The 14515-nt window shown below is 39.3% G+C and overlaps 1 protein-coding gene across 4 annotated transcripts in view; it reads right to left on the reverse strand.

The window, feature by feature from the left end:
* Window positions 1-14515, reverse strand: part of DCLK2 (doublecortin like kinase 2) — a 76071-nt gene that overhangs the window by 16014 nt on the left and 45542 nt on the right. For 2 of the 4 annotated variants that reach the window (XR_008840331.1, XM_056489738.1), the window contains exons 5-9: window positions 14324-14371; window positions 10739-10833; window positions 4863-4935; window positions 3790-3898; window positions 347-404 (exon numbers count right to left, since the gene is read on the reverse strand). Coding sequence is in view for 2 of the 4 variants with exons in the window: in XM_056489738.1 (XP_056345713.1) it covers window positions 347-404; window positions 3790-3898; window positions 4863-4935; window positions 10739-10833; window positions 14324-14371 (383 nt within the window). In the remaining 2 variants the exon portion in view is untranslated. The remainder of the gene's footprint in view (window positions 1-346; window positions 405-3789; window positions 3899-4862; window positions 4936-10738; window positions 10834-14323; window positions 14372-14515) is intronic. The other 2 variants (XR_008840332.1, XM_056489739.1) reach the window with 1 other exon arrangement.

The following is a 14515-nucleotide window of genomic DNA, read 5'->3' on the forward strand; positions in this document are numbered from 1 at the left end:
CACACACAAAGAAAAATAAGAGGCAGAGTGGAATGGGAATTACATAAATAAATATATAGCTGCAAATTTCCTCTCTCATATTTTACACATCAAAATCATCCAATAAATTTTGGGTGCATATTAGCATTTTTTTTGTCAGCCCAATAGAATAGGCAACAATTTATTTTTTCTCTATTATTTACCATACTAACACCCACTGCTTTTATTATTTGCTTCTTGGATACATTATCATCTTGTTAAAGAGAGACTCTGAAAACAGTCAGAAAACCCAAACACACCCACCATTTATGACTAATGAGCAGCTGCCAGTGCTGCTCCTGTACACATGCAAATGCTTGTACACTACCTTCCCACAGCACTTGGCCTTGTCTATGATCTTCAGGGCAAACTCCTTTCCTGTGGATCTAAGCAAGAAAAACATGAGAGCCATTAATTAGAAAAATTGTGGCATTTTCTCTAATAGCAGCATAACAGCATCCTGTGGCCCGTGGAGGTTGCTGGCAGAAGATTCACAGAGCAGAATTGGTTTGGTTTTTGTTTCCTCAGCAGCATTTGTGCCTTCTGTTTCCCTGACTACCACAACCCAGCTCCCCTGGTGTATTAATTCCAGGATCCATCTGCAATTTCTTTTTTGTGACCTGGCACAACTCTGGCACTCCTTTAAGGCAACGTGCAAGATTTGTCTTCAGCCTTCCACCTAGCTTTGTTCAACTGGTAGGTTTGAAGATAAAATCATAACATATATGTGTGAGGATTGATACCCTAGTAAAAAATTCAGTAGGATTCAATAGAGCTAAAATCCCACAGTCCATTGCAGATAGTCTAAAATCCTAGAATTTTTGAATTTATGAGGCACTGATTTTGAGCTTTTGTATTACATTTTTTAAAAGAATATTTTGTTCAATTCTACAGCAGTCCCATGACATTTAACAGGGTGGATCATATACAAAGTAAAAAAGGATTACTGTTTTCAGCAAATACCCTCACAGAAAGGAGCTCTTGTTTGTCTTTCATCCCTTTAAGCAATAAAAATCTCCATTTCTCTGGAAGGGAGAAAAATAGCAGGAAAAAAAGCAACACAATGTAATTTTTTTTTTAACAAAGAAGAAATTATGACTTATATTACTGATGAATTAAAAATCATATGAAATTGCCATAAGACCAAGCTGCTGCTGTTTTTACTGTGCCAGTGCCTGCAGACTCCAGTGTGCATCAGAACACTGATAGGAAACAGGAGGTAGATGCAAAACCAAAAGCCAGGCACGTTTTCAGACTTCCAGGGTGATTTTGACTGTGCTTTTGGCACTAGATACACCTGGTCAAAATGAGCACCTTACAGGAAAAGGAGCTGAATTAACACCTGACATTCCAAGCATGCATTATTGAAGCCCTGCAGGCGAGCATCCCTGCCCTGCAAGTGCAGCTGCATCTGCCAGGTTGTCATAGCTACAGCCTGGGCTGCTCTGCAGATAGAAACCCTTATCTGAATGGTGTCTGTGAAGTGCCACCCTCTCCTGCTACAGACCCCATGTAAGACCTGCTAGGGGTACAGGCTGGAAATCCAAATCACAATTTGTACTTTACACCATCCTGCCACAAAGCCTGCCAGCAGCATCCACTCAGCAAACCTTCAGCACTGGTGCTGTGAGCAAGAGGAGTAACATCCACACAGCAAATCCATCCAAATCCCCCTGCAAATGCCCTCTAAGGAAAAAAGAGGGGTACAACCCAGACAATTTGTGTGCTCATTGCACTGCACATCCTGCACCAGCATTGTCTGACAGGTTTCTGGGATCCTTCTCGAGCTGTCAGTGCCCATCTGTTGGCTCATGTCTTTATATAAAGACACACAGGCACAAAAGAGACCACCTCATTCTTTTCTTGTTCTTTTTGTAGAGCATCCCAGCTGGTAGCTGTGTAATAGGATCCTGGCTCCCCAGCTAAGGCTTCTCAACACAACACTATTAGAAATTAAGTATAATTAATAGGGATTAAAAGAGAAGCATTTATGGTTGGCATTTCCTCTTTCATTATCATTATTAGCACTGTTGTATACTTCTTTACATGAAATTAATTTAATAATGTTGCACTAAAGATTTGATCACGTACAAAACTATATATTGAAGTGCAATTGTTACAATTTTTAAATTTTTATAATTTAAAAATTTTTTATAATTGGAGGGCTGCTTTTCTTGTCCAGTTTCCTCATTCCAAAAAGCAGAGATGATGTTCAGTGACTTAGCAGCCCTTGTCCCATTTCCAGAGGGATTTAAGTGATTTCCAAAATGCACAGCTTATATTTCTGACAATAAATATGTTACCTTGTGCTTTAATCTGCTATCTTTCATGAAAGCCTCTGGGTGAGGATAAGGGCAGTGGAAAACAAAGGAGATGGTGTAGGGGGTGTCTGGGATCACCTGGCACTGATGAGTTACTCTGTGGGTACTGATGAGAAGTTACTGGATCAGTAGCCCTGGCTCTTGTGGGAGATTTCAATTTTCCCAAAAATGGAGTGGCAGAGAACCAGCTTGGCTGAGCAGGGAACTCCCTTGGTGCCTCAAGAGGGGCTTTGAAGGGAGAGGCACCATTAGGGCTGAAACTGGCCAGAGCTGAGCCAGACAAGGCTTTCTTAACTGTGTCAATAGCAAAGGGAGCTGGAAAGAAAACACTGGAACTTGCTGAAGACTGTCACCTGACTAACAGACATTGAGATAAAGCAAAGGCATGGACTGCTTGTTCTGTTTGCCTCAGTCTTTAGTGCCACTGATAGAACTTGGGCTGCCCAGCCTCCTGAGCCAGAGGACCACGAGGGTGGGACAGTGACCTTCCATTTGCTGACACTGAATTTCCAAGGGCACGATGCAAGACCCAGGGAACTACAGATCTGTTAGTTCTGGAATGAGGTGTTTCCATTCAGAATTCTTTTCCTTTCAATTTAACTAAAACCAGCAGATGAAGATCAAACAATAGAATGTTTCTCTAACATTTATGTTGTTCACAGTAATTTTCTGAGTTTTCCCAATATTTACATACAAATTGGAGATTTCTCATAATACTTAAGAAACTGATATAACTTTAAGGTTGATGAAGATGGCAGAAGGTGGTTCTAAAAAAAAATATACTGAGAAAATGACAGCCAAATCATATGTTATGTTTGCACTGGCAGCAAAGGGTGGCACAAAGCTTGCAGAGGAAGAAGCAGCAGCACTGCACAGGTCTGCAAAGGTATCCTGCCTACCCCAGGGAATCAGGCACAAGGATATTTCAGGCATATTGGAGGGTTCATTTGAAGTGTCTGGCTCCTCTGCTCCACCAAGCCCAAGGGAGCCACCAGCACAGGCTGACATGACAAGTGCATGTCTTTAAGAGCACCTACTCAAAGAATGCTGAAAGCTGTCAAAAATCACATCAGCAGCAGGCACTGGGGGCACCACGGCAGCAGATTGCTGAGGCAGGAGTTGGGGGTCTCAAACACTCACAAATGAGTGCCACACTCATCTCCTGTCATCCCCAACCATCTGTAGTGAGAGACCTCTTGAGGAGCTGTGGGGTTCCTGAGGAACCACGGGAAGGTGATGCCTCCTTTAGTTTGTGGGATAAAAAGTCACAGCTCTCTGCTGCTCTCATATCCCTTTGCTAGAAGGAAACACAGGAAGCTCTGCTATGCCTGTTTCTCCTGAAGTGCATATTTTTGCTTTCATCTCATCGCATTTTTCTGGGGAATTCTGTGAGTGCCCAGGGCTTTATCCAGTACAATAAGCAGCAGGACTGAGGAGTTTCCTGGCTCACCGTTCCACACACTCCTTCACAACAGCAAAGTTGCCATCACCAATCACCTTCCCCACTTTATACTTCTCAAGAATGGTAGATGACCCTGAGAACTTGTTTCCATTCAAGCCTGTAAAAAAATATAGAAGTCAATAATGCAAACTGAAGAGAAGTGTTAGCAGGATGCAACATATCCCCAATGGGCTCCACAGATACAAAAACACTCACAAATGCAAAGCAAAACTTGAAAGCAAGCTGTTTTCTCCTCTGCAATTCCCTTGGTTTTATCTCAAGTGTAAAGAAGAACAAGATAAACCCAGAGTTATTTGACCTTTGAACACACAAATAAGTCTCTTGCTATGTTTTTGTATAGGCATGTTCTAAAAGTAATGAATGCAGTTAGAAGTTCTCCATCCAAAATTTTCTTCTTTTCTTTCAAATTTTTGCCTTTTTTTTTTTGCAAATTCAAAGCAAAAATGCAAGCAAGATTCAGCTACAATGGATATAAAAGACCCAAAAAAGTTTTTTTTGCTGAATTCTTTCAAGTTCTTATATGTGCACTTAAAGCATCCAAAATGCAAGTAATTTTGAGAGATGCTTATTTCAGAGTTTTTAAAATAAAAAATATTACTTCAACATGAAAATTTAAGGTATTTAAAAATAATTTACATTGCTTTAGAGATGAGGAATGAAAGGTTTAAGTTTAGCTAGAGTCATTTGATTGGCCAGTGGCTCTACCTGAAGCACAATGAGCTCTTTTGAGGAGGGTTCCTCTTTCAATCCAGCCACAATCACAATTCTGATGATCATGCAAGTCATGTTCAAAATCAAATTCCTAACAGTGATTATTGAAGAGCAAGATCCAATAATATGCACTGGATCAAAAAAAAAAAAAGAATTAACAAAATTTGTTCCCTAACTTTACTGCCTCGATGTATAAATCATACAAAAATTTTTTCCAAGGTGAATCAAGATAACAAACATCCCCAAACAGGAAATGATTTGGAGTCATCAGAAGCCATGCAGAGGTGCAGATGCAAGTGTCAGCCACAGCACAGCTCTGGCAAGGGCTGCTGGCACTGCTGGTGTCCTACCTTCGGGACTCTGGCAGCGGAGCGGGTCGGGCGCTCCATTCACGTTGGAAGCTGACCCACCATGGGGGGACATCTGTGGGAGTGCACAAGAACAACTCAGTTCTGATGGCAATTGCAAGAAAGAGCCACACAAAAAAAAAAAAAAAAGCAGCAAAGTTGAAAAACGAAATCAAACCCGCTTAAAGCACTTATACAGAGTTGCATCACTTCTCTGCTCCCATCTTATTTTCATTCTTGCTTTCTCAAAGTTCATCATCATTGTCACTTGTACCAATCTAAGGTTCAGCCACAATATTTCTATTTAGATAAGCAGCTGAGCAGATTTCAGCAAACAGCAAAGGAAAGTCTCTTAAGCTGCATCTACAATTTTGTATGATAATCAGATTTATTTAGCCATCTATTGGGCTATATTTTAGGTTATTATAGATATGAAGACTTATGGCACCTTCAAGCATTTCAAGTTAGATGTCTGATTATCCAGACACAAATCTAGTTTTAGTAAGTTACACTGTAAAGAAACAAATATCTAGATGTTTTTCAAGTATGACAGCTGAAGAAAACTGATTTTCCTGCACTAACAACTTAACTGGTACTGGATCTGAATCTTCATGATTCTACTTTAAGGCATCCTGTCATACTGCCCAGGGATGGTAAGTTTTTATTTTGAAAAGGGGTGGGGGCATAGGAATGAATGCCATAAATAGTAAAATATACTGGATATGTTCCATGCACCACTTTTATAAGATCTCCTATTACAGTTACATATAGGGATGCTGCATGAAATTAAAATAAAGTTTAGATCATTCCCTCTCCCCTACATAACATTTCTTGCTGTTCTGTGATGTTCCAGATCTTGTTTTCTTCGTGGGCTATTATGGCAGATTTCAGCACTCACCACAGGAAGGATTAAAATGCTTCTCTGCCTTAAGCTCAGTGTCTGTTGAAATGGCTTTTCGAGACACCAGGAATGCAAATGCAGCATTTTGCCTTTTAGCTGACATTGTCTGGTTACACTGCTGAATATTTTAAATCATTAACACTATTGTCAGGGAAAGAACTGGACTGACAGATAGGGATATATTGTCTAAAGGCTCATGAAATGCTAATGAATGCTTAAGTTTCTAGTGGCAGCTGAGCTGCCAAATCAGCTAAAGGTACAGTAACTAGAAGCTGTACAACTTAATTTTGCAGAGCCCCTGCAACAGTGAAGTTTACCAGCATTTGGCACAGAAGCAGCATCAAACAGCAAGCAGCAGCTCCTGCTCTGCCCCTTGCTAATAACTTAAACCCAGGCTGCTGTCCTTCTGAGTTATCTGGCTATTTAACAGGGATTAGGAGCAAGGACATTTGGGTTAAATGACATTTGTACAAAATCGTGAGTCAGTCTCTTAACCAGTCAGCCACATTTTCCTCCAGCATGAAGCAGAGATAGCAAAACAGACCATGGCCAAGTATTACTCATCAGCCTAAAATATTAGTAATCTATTTTGGGTTTTCAGTGAGTGACATTACATGGGAACATCTAGCCCACATTTCCAACTTCCTTCAGTCTTGCAATCAGGGCAGAGCATGACTGGGCACATTCCTTCTTGCCACAAGAAGGAAGCAAACATTAACAGGAAAAAAAGCTAAAATGACTACTAAAATAAAATAAAATTAATGCTGTCATTGTGGCTGAGGTGTTAGATCAGGATCTGAAATGGCAGGTTTAACCCTAGCTCAGTCACAACTCCACAGCTGGTGGGATTTTATTTTTAATGTCATTAGAGTGTGAAGAAGGATCCACAGATACAAACCCATATTCTTTTGCAGTAGAGTGGTACCTTGGCTGGCAAACCTCTGCACTCAGGATTAGACTGCTCATGACATAAATGTTTGTGGAAACATTTGGGGATTATAATCATTGAAAGAAATACCTAACTCCTTGGCAGCTACTATTTTAGTGAAAATGTGAATTAACTTTGCAGAAGTATTCTCTGAAATGTGGGAACACTTTGGTTATGTCATTGCAATTCATCCTGAATGGCTGTAGTAAGAAGGGAATAAAAGACATTCTGAACATAAATATTAATGATAAATAAAATATTATTTATCTAATCAGTGCTTCATAGTGATATTGCATTTATTATTATAGTATTTAATAGTAACACAATGTGTAAGACAGAAACTTAGTATTTTTTTAAGTGACCCTTAAACATGAATTGTAAATTCACCAAATGCATCACTTAAAGAATCCCTCCATGAACTGGACTGGATAATCACAGGTAAAGAATCTTTACATATAACTACACACAAAGGACATGGGTACAACTCTGAAGAGATTAAAACCCTTGATGAAGACAGGCACTAATTCTTCAAATCACTTAAGCACATGTTTAACTTTAAGCACATTAATGTCCCCATTGAAGTAAAAGGGACAACTCAGTAGCTGAAAGTTAAGCAAGTACTTAAGTTATTTGTTGGATCAGGTTCTAATGCCCTTTCACTTTGGTCCATCAATTGCAAAAGTAACACCCAAACAAATTCAAAGACAAAGCTATTTAGCACAATTCTATGAAAGGCTTCAAATGTAAAGCCCTTTTATTTGATTGATTTTATTTTCTTTTTTAAAAGATTGCAAGACTTTGCAGCAGTTAATTTCAAGAGGGGACAACAAAGCAATCCAAGTAAGCATAAGGAAGTTATGACACCACTTTCCAAAGTTACACCAATTTCCAAATTTAATTTAGTCTCTGGATGATTTTGATGGTGCAATGTGCACAGAATAGCAGGTGTCATGGAGGAGCTAAGAGTCAAATCACCCCTAACAGCATTGCATAGAAATGCACACTTAGAACCAAACCAAAATGTTAAACCTTTGTTTAAAGGGACTCCTCTGCTCAGCTGTCCTGTGACACCAAATGCACCCTCACCATTATTATTAACCCATGCACCAGATTTTATCTCCATGGGAATTCAACAAAAAGACAAGAAACTCAGCACATTTGATCAAAAGAGAACACTGTACAGAGCAGTCATTTACTTCAAGCCCATACATGCTAACTTTTGTATCTAAATCTTCACCTTGAAATAAAGCCTCTGCTAAGTGAAATGCTGAGTTACAGAATAATACTGAGATGTTTAAAATAAACAGCTTGGATAAGAATATATAGGGGGTATTGGGTGCATAGTATCCACACTTGTCACTGGCTGGAATAAAGGCTTTTATTTGGCTTTGTGGGGAAATTCCATTGTGTTTACTATTATTAAGACATAGCTTTAATTCCTGACTTCAGCATAACCTCAGAGTCCACTATCTAAAACACTTCTGCAAGCCTGGCATGCTGGGCTTACTGTCTGTACTGAACAATTAATAGCACAAGGGCACTCTGAGTGGAAGAGAAAGGACAGAAGGAAACCCTTCCCTTTAAAGATAAACTGTTCACAAAGAATCTTTCCTGGGAGGAATGTCTGTGCCCAAACATCCCACTCCTAACAGAGAGTTGTTGAAGCAGAAGGAATCCTTGGGGACTGAAGAGACTTCTCTTTAAAGGAACAGTGGCATTCAGAGAAGACAAGATTCAGTGTCTGACACTGAGAAGAAATTGCTGCTGCAATCAGAATTTTTCAAGTTGGCTGCCTTGATGACTAGCACTATCACTTATGCTCTGCATTGATTGTCAAACTACAAAAAGCTTTGCAAGGTTCTAATCTATAGTGAAATATTTTACTTTGCTCTGGCTTTTCAAATAAAACAGTTTTTAAAGTGCAGTTCAAGTACAGCTGCTCTGCTCTTTACAGGAATCAGAAACATCAACCCTGATTTTTTTTCCTTTTTTATGCTGCCTCAAGCTTATACAAAACCATTACTCAATCCTGCTGTTTCATCCTCTACAAAAACAAACATATATGATTTGTACAGAAAAAAATCACTCAAAATATTGAACTCCCACAGACAGAAAACTCTAAAATACACCTTATTCTGTCACTGACATGGTATTCATATCTAATTTTTCATTCAGCTGTATTCATGACACCTTATTTATACAAAGTGCAGGAAGCCAGACTGCTTGTCTGTGCAGTAATTCAGTCTTAGCAACAAGGAACTATGAACTGGGAAAAGCAATAATCTTCAAATAATAATATTATTTCCTGCTTCCCCCTTTTTTCTCATCAGAGTAACCAAAAAACCCCCAATTTCACAAAGAGGGGTATGAATTTCTTACTATAATCTGGTTTTGCATAAAACTATGCCTCCCAGTACTGGTTTTACAATTCCCCAAAGCAGTCCTTACTACCACGACATAACTGAGAAAGAAATGTGACTGAACAGCACACTTGATCCTTTTGGAATTCCCCCTTGGATTCACCAGATAACTTTCCCTATCTTTAGTCTCAGGAGCACAGCTGGGACACTCCTGCTACACAGATGCATCCTGAAGGATAAAACAAGAGGTACTCACTACCCCAGCAGCACATCAGGTGCATAATTTGGTTTTGCTGTTTTCTTTGGTCATATGGGGCTGAATTATTTGCACAAAAACTCATTAGTACCCAGCACCAATTAAATTCCAAACTGAAGAAGTACAGCAGCCTACTGAATGGGAAAGGGGACATGTCCACTTTGGTGAGAATTGCTTGTTGCTACCAGAATTATCTCTGCCTTAATGGAGCTTTAATCAGCTAAAAGCAGACAGGGCAGTGGTGGAAAAAAAACAAGGCAAATTATCTCCTTTCTAAACTTGCAATTTCATTAAAGGAAGACCAAAGAACATTTGTTAAATATAATGCAGTGATTCTGGTATCCTCTACTGTGAGCTCCACAGAGGGGCTGTCCAGGTTTTAAGACACACAGTCCTAATTTTCCATGTCAGAACTATTACCATTCTTGAAAATTATTTAACCAAACAGCTACAGATATAATTAAAAATCAATTTAAAGCATTGAGCAATTAAACAAATAAATTAAAAGAATCAAAATCCTTTGTCAGAATTATCACAGCAGTCTAGCAGAAACCAGTGCCATGCTCTTTGCAAAACAAGACTTGATAACAATTAGCATGTCAAAACCCAAATGTGAGCACTATTCAAATCACGTCCTTTAGCCAGTCTCCTAATGGAAAGACAGTTTTCCACAGAATTATTCAGCCTCTTCACAAATGCTGTGCTCACCAATAGGAGCTATTACTTGATCAGAACAATCAGTGCAAACCCCCCAGTCTGCTTCCAGAAAGGCTGCAATTGATGATTCCATAAGAAAATTCCCCTTGAAAGGACAGCTGCACAAATGCATCAGTGAGATGCTCCACTGTACTCCAGACTGGTCCTTTGATTTCCCTGAGCCAAAGGCACAGAGCAGCCTCCAAAAACTGCAAATGCAGCCAGTTCTGAAGCAGGAGAGGAAGAGAAATCTCTTGGTGCAGCACAGAAAAATCTGCCAGGCATCAGGCTGCTCCCAAAGGCTTTCAGGCAGGAGACTGGGTTAGGGGTGAAATTGGTGCCAGGGAGACATAAGTCTGCTCTAGATGAAACTTTGGCAATGCTGCAGACTATAAGGTATTGAAAAGACAATACTACATTTGTACAGGCTGAAGGGATACAAATTGCTTGGAGGATTTCTGCAGTCCACAGAACAATGGAAAATTTGGAGGACAAAGTGGCATATTCAAGCCAGCATCACATTCTGCCTTTCCCAAGCTGAGTGTTCAACCCAGACAAAACACAGAAATCTTACTCCAGATCTATTCTCCATATGAGCAAAAATCATACTTGCAAAATGACATACCCTCCAAAAAATCATACCCTCCAAAATGTCAGCCTTTTGTTTTTCCTTCAGCACCAGTGTCATACAGTCAATGAATAATGAAATTTAGGGGGTTTAATAATTCTTGCACTTACCTTGAGCCCACGAAAGCTGCCTGGGCTTGTTGGTGAAGAGCTGGAGGACTTTGTAGATTTTGGGGTGGACAACTGACTGCTTGGGGTTCCATTAACTGGCCAAAGCAATAAAAGTGAACAAATGAAAGAAAATATGAATAAAAATCAAAAGTGAACACTGATGTCTGCAAACAAAGACCAAAACAGACTCCTCAGCATTTAGGCAGAAATGATACATTTCCATGTCACAAAACTGCACCCTGAAAATTCATGTGGCTGGATATGGGATCAAGAAGACACACAAATATTGCATTGTCATTCCAGAGATTAAAAAGGCCCATCCTGTCCTTTGCCAGGGCAAGAGTTTTGGGCACAGAAACAAACAGAGAGAAAAAAAAAAAAAAGTCACAGCCTTTACAAATTGCATAATAAATTGTGATACCACACTATAAATTTTATAGAAAGAAAATGTTTCTAAAGCTATTTGACCCTCCTTTCCAGTTTGGATCATGGCTTTAGAATGTTTCACAGGACATGAGTTTATTTGTTTTTCCCTAAGAAAAACAAACAAACAAAAAGAATTAACTGTTTTCATGACAGAAAACTTTAGCAGTAGTCCAGAAAATACTGATTTAGGGGAAAGAACCTCACAAGAGAAAAGCTGGTAGGCTGTTTTTGAGCTTCCAATAAGTACAAGTGTCTTTGAAAACATTCAATACCCTCCCTCTTAACTTAAAGAGTCCATTGATTTTAAGTCCAGATATTTAGACAGGCCTTATACAACATCTGCTATCTTTCTGGTGTACTGAAGATAACTTGGGTCAGTTTGTATTTTTCTGAAAAGAACAAACTGATGAATTTCATTATGCAGGGAGAATAGCACACTGTCCATCAGACACAAACATGATGCAATGTAATAAGATGAGACATCATTTCTTTCTAGCTGATCCTCATTTTTTTGAGGGAGAGAAAAATGCTAGGCAGAAATGTAAGAGCTAAAAATGCTTCATAGCACTGTGATGAATTATTTTTCCAGAAAGAAAAGACAACCCTGGTAAACAGAAGCTGAGCTTCAAATTAAATAACAGATACTCCTGCACAATTCCTTTACATATTTAGGTGTGTCATGCATCACTTCTTAAACTATTGTATTTATTTTATAAATGTGCATTGACCAGCACACTAGCATTATCTGAGTATGTCAGATGCCTTTTAAGGACTATTTTTCCAGCCTGAGGAGCCCATCTGCCTTCAGGCCAGGCTGACTGCACTGCAGCTTCCACAAATCCCTGTTTTCCACAAAAATCTCCTCCTCTGGTGTATAATGCTAAGATATAACTAATTGGTGTTTAGCTACACAACAAGTCTATCTTGAAGTCTGATAACTTGGATTTATATTCCCAGTTCTATTACAGGACCAAGACCTTAGTATTTTCTTTTAAAAGTATTCAGTGTATTTAGGATATTTTCATCTTCATTTTAATGATGCTTGCCTGTAACAAAAATAGGAGATTTTAAGGGGATTTTTTTTTTGAGAAGCTGAAAGCATCTAAAAGTACACTACTCTCCTGCAGACTTTGACCATTTGTTCTGGATAACCTGGCATACCAATGCATCCTTGTTTTAGGAAGAATTTGCAAGAATGACAATGGCAAGGGCCAGTGACTCCTATCTTACTGTTCTCTGCTTCTTGCACGACCAAAAATGAGATACTTCAGTAGAAGAGTTTGCTTTCAAATGACAAACTATTACCAAAGGAGGAAAATTTTTTTGTTTGTTTGTTCAAAGATTCTTTTATACAGCTCACAGAAGAGTCCCTACTTCCTGAACATGACCACTGTAAGGCATCCTTACCAGAGTCACTACCTTCCTCTTTAAGCATTTACAGAAACACTAAATTGTTCCAGCTGGTTAACATAACATTCCTCCCTCCCAAAACTCTCCAAGGAAGAAGAGCCCAGCTTACACTGACAGCTGTAGCTCTTTGCTAATTTCTCAGCTATTCCTGGTGGAGAAGGGGGGTGCTCTGAGCCAGGGGTGTGACTAGATGTGGGTGTGACCCAGAAATCCCTTCCAAATGTTGTCCTTCTGTAATTCTGGAGCACACAGTTCATTCAGCAGGAATGGAAAGAGCAGGAGATCCACTGCACATGAGCTCCTAGGCAACTCCAACAACAGCAAAAGCTGGAGCTTTTTTTCAGATGTAAAGATTTTACACCCACAGGGAGTCAACCAAATGCTTGTGCAGCTTCTGGCTGGGGTGCCACTAATTCTCTTCACAGCAGCTAGCACATTTGGGATGTGCTGGGGATGTGTGCTGGGGAGTGCTGCCAGCACAGGGATGTTTCTGTGATTGCTGAGCAGGGCTTGCACAGCCTGAGTGAATGCTCCTGGTGAGCTGGGAGGGGACACAGGAGGAGCAGCTGACCCAAGGAACACTGCAGACCATGCAGCATCATGGCCAGCAATAAAATGAGAGGGAATGCTGGCAGAGGGGACACAGACAGAAGGGACAAGATGGCATCACTCAGCTGCTCATTCACATCACTTGTCTTGGGTTTTATTTCTCTCTTTGATTTTTTCATTGCAGCATCGTTGTTGCTATTGCTATTGTTGCTTCAGTTATTAAACCACTCATATCTCAACCCATGAATTTTCTCACTTTTGCCCTCCAATTCACTTCCTTCCTCCTGCTGCAGCAGAGAAGTCAGAAGTGCCTGTGTGCTGCTTGGTTCTGGCTGAGGTTGAACCATGCACTGCTACTCCAGACAGCAGCTTTTTTTTTTTTTATTCACTCAATAACCCAAGTTGTATTGTATTGGCACTAATCTGACTGCTGCTATTGACTTGCTGGTGCATGCCAAACTTACCATTTTAATATCTTTTCTAAGCATAAATTATTTTGAGGCTTCTTTCCACAAGCACATCACTCTGAATACACAGACAAAAACCCCAAAACTTTTCTGTCATTCTGAAGCACTACATGTTAGGCTACATGTTTGGCACACTGGAATGTTTAAAATTTAAAAATCTCTGCTTCTAGTATGATCCAAAGACAATTTATTTGCTAATCACTTTTTATGTTCCTTGTTTCACAAATGCTTTGACTTTGAACTGAAAGTTCAGCGATTCCTCAGTGTTTTTTAGAATTTAGGCTGAAATAATATAAGAAAATAAAGAAAAATAAGAAGTTTTACATAAAATTGAAGCATGTGAGATGGTTTTACACTGCCTTTTTTTTTTTTCCTGTAATTCTCATGCCTGTGTTTTTTGCTGGCTGAAATTTTCTATTATAATATGCTTTAGAACAAACATACAAATGTATTGCTCCTCAGAATGCTGCTCTACTTGTAGTTAAATAATACCTTTAAAAATTTAACTTTGATACCATTAGCAGATATCCAACAACTGAAAAGCAGCATTTCAGTGAAATTATCTACCTGAACAACAACAAAAAAACAACAAAAACCCATTCTGTCTCTGCTTCATCCAATGCAAAATGTGTTTCAAGCTTGAAAATATTCACAAATACAGCACCAAAAACACAGGTAAATGGAGAGGGAGGAGACACACTAGTGATATACAGCCATAATAGCAATGGCTCACCTGGGGACTTTGCTGAAGAATGAGCACTGGAGTGGCCACCCCTCTTTACTGTACTCATATATTTGACACAAAGGAAAAAGACATTAAGGAAAGAAGTTATTAAACAGCTCTGAACATGCACAGAAGGAAGAAGGGTAAATAAAAGATAAGTAAAGACTACATGTAAAAAAATAAAAAAAAGGGGGCAAGTAA

Source organism: Oenanthe melanoleuca, chromosome 4 (assembly GCF_029582105.1).
Source record: "Oenanthe melanoleuca isolate GR-GAL-2019-014 chromosome 4, OMel1.0, whole genome shotgun sequence".
In the NCBI taxonomy this organism is placed as follows: domain Eukaryota; kingdom Metazoa; phylum Chordata; class Aves; order Passeriformes; family Muscicapidae; genus Oenanthe; species Oenanthe melanoleuca.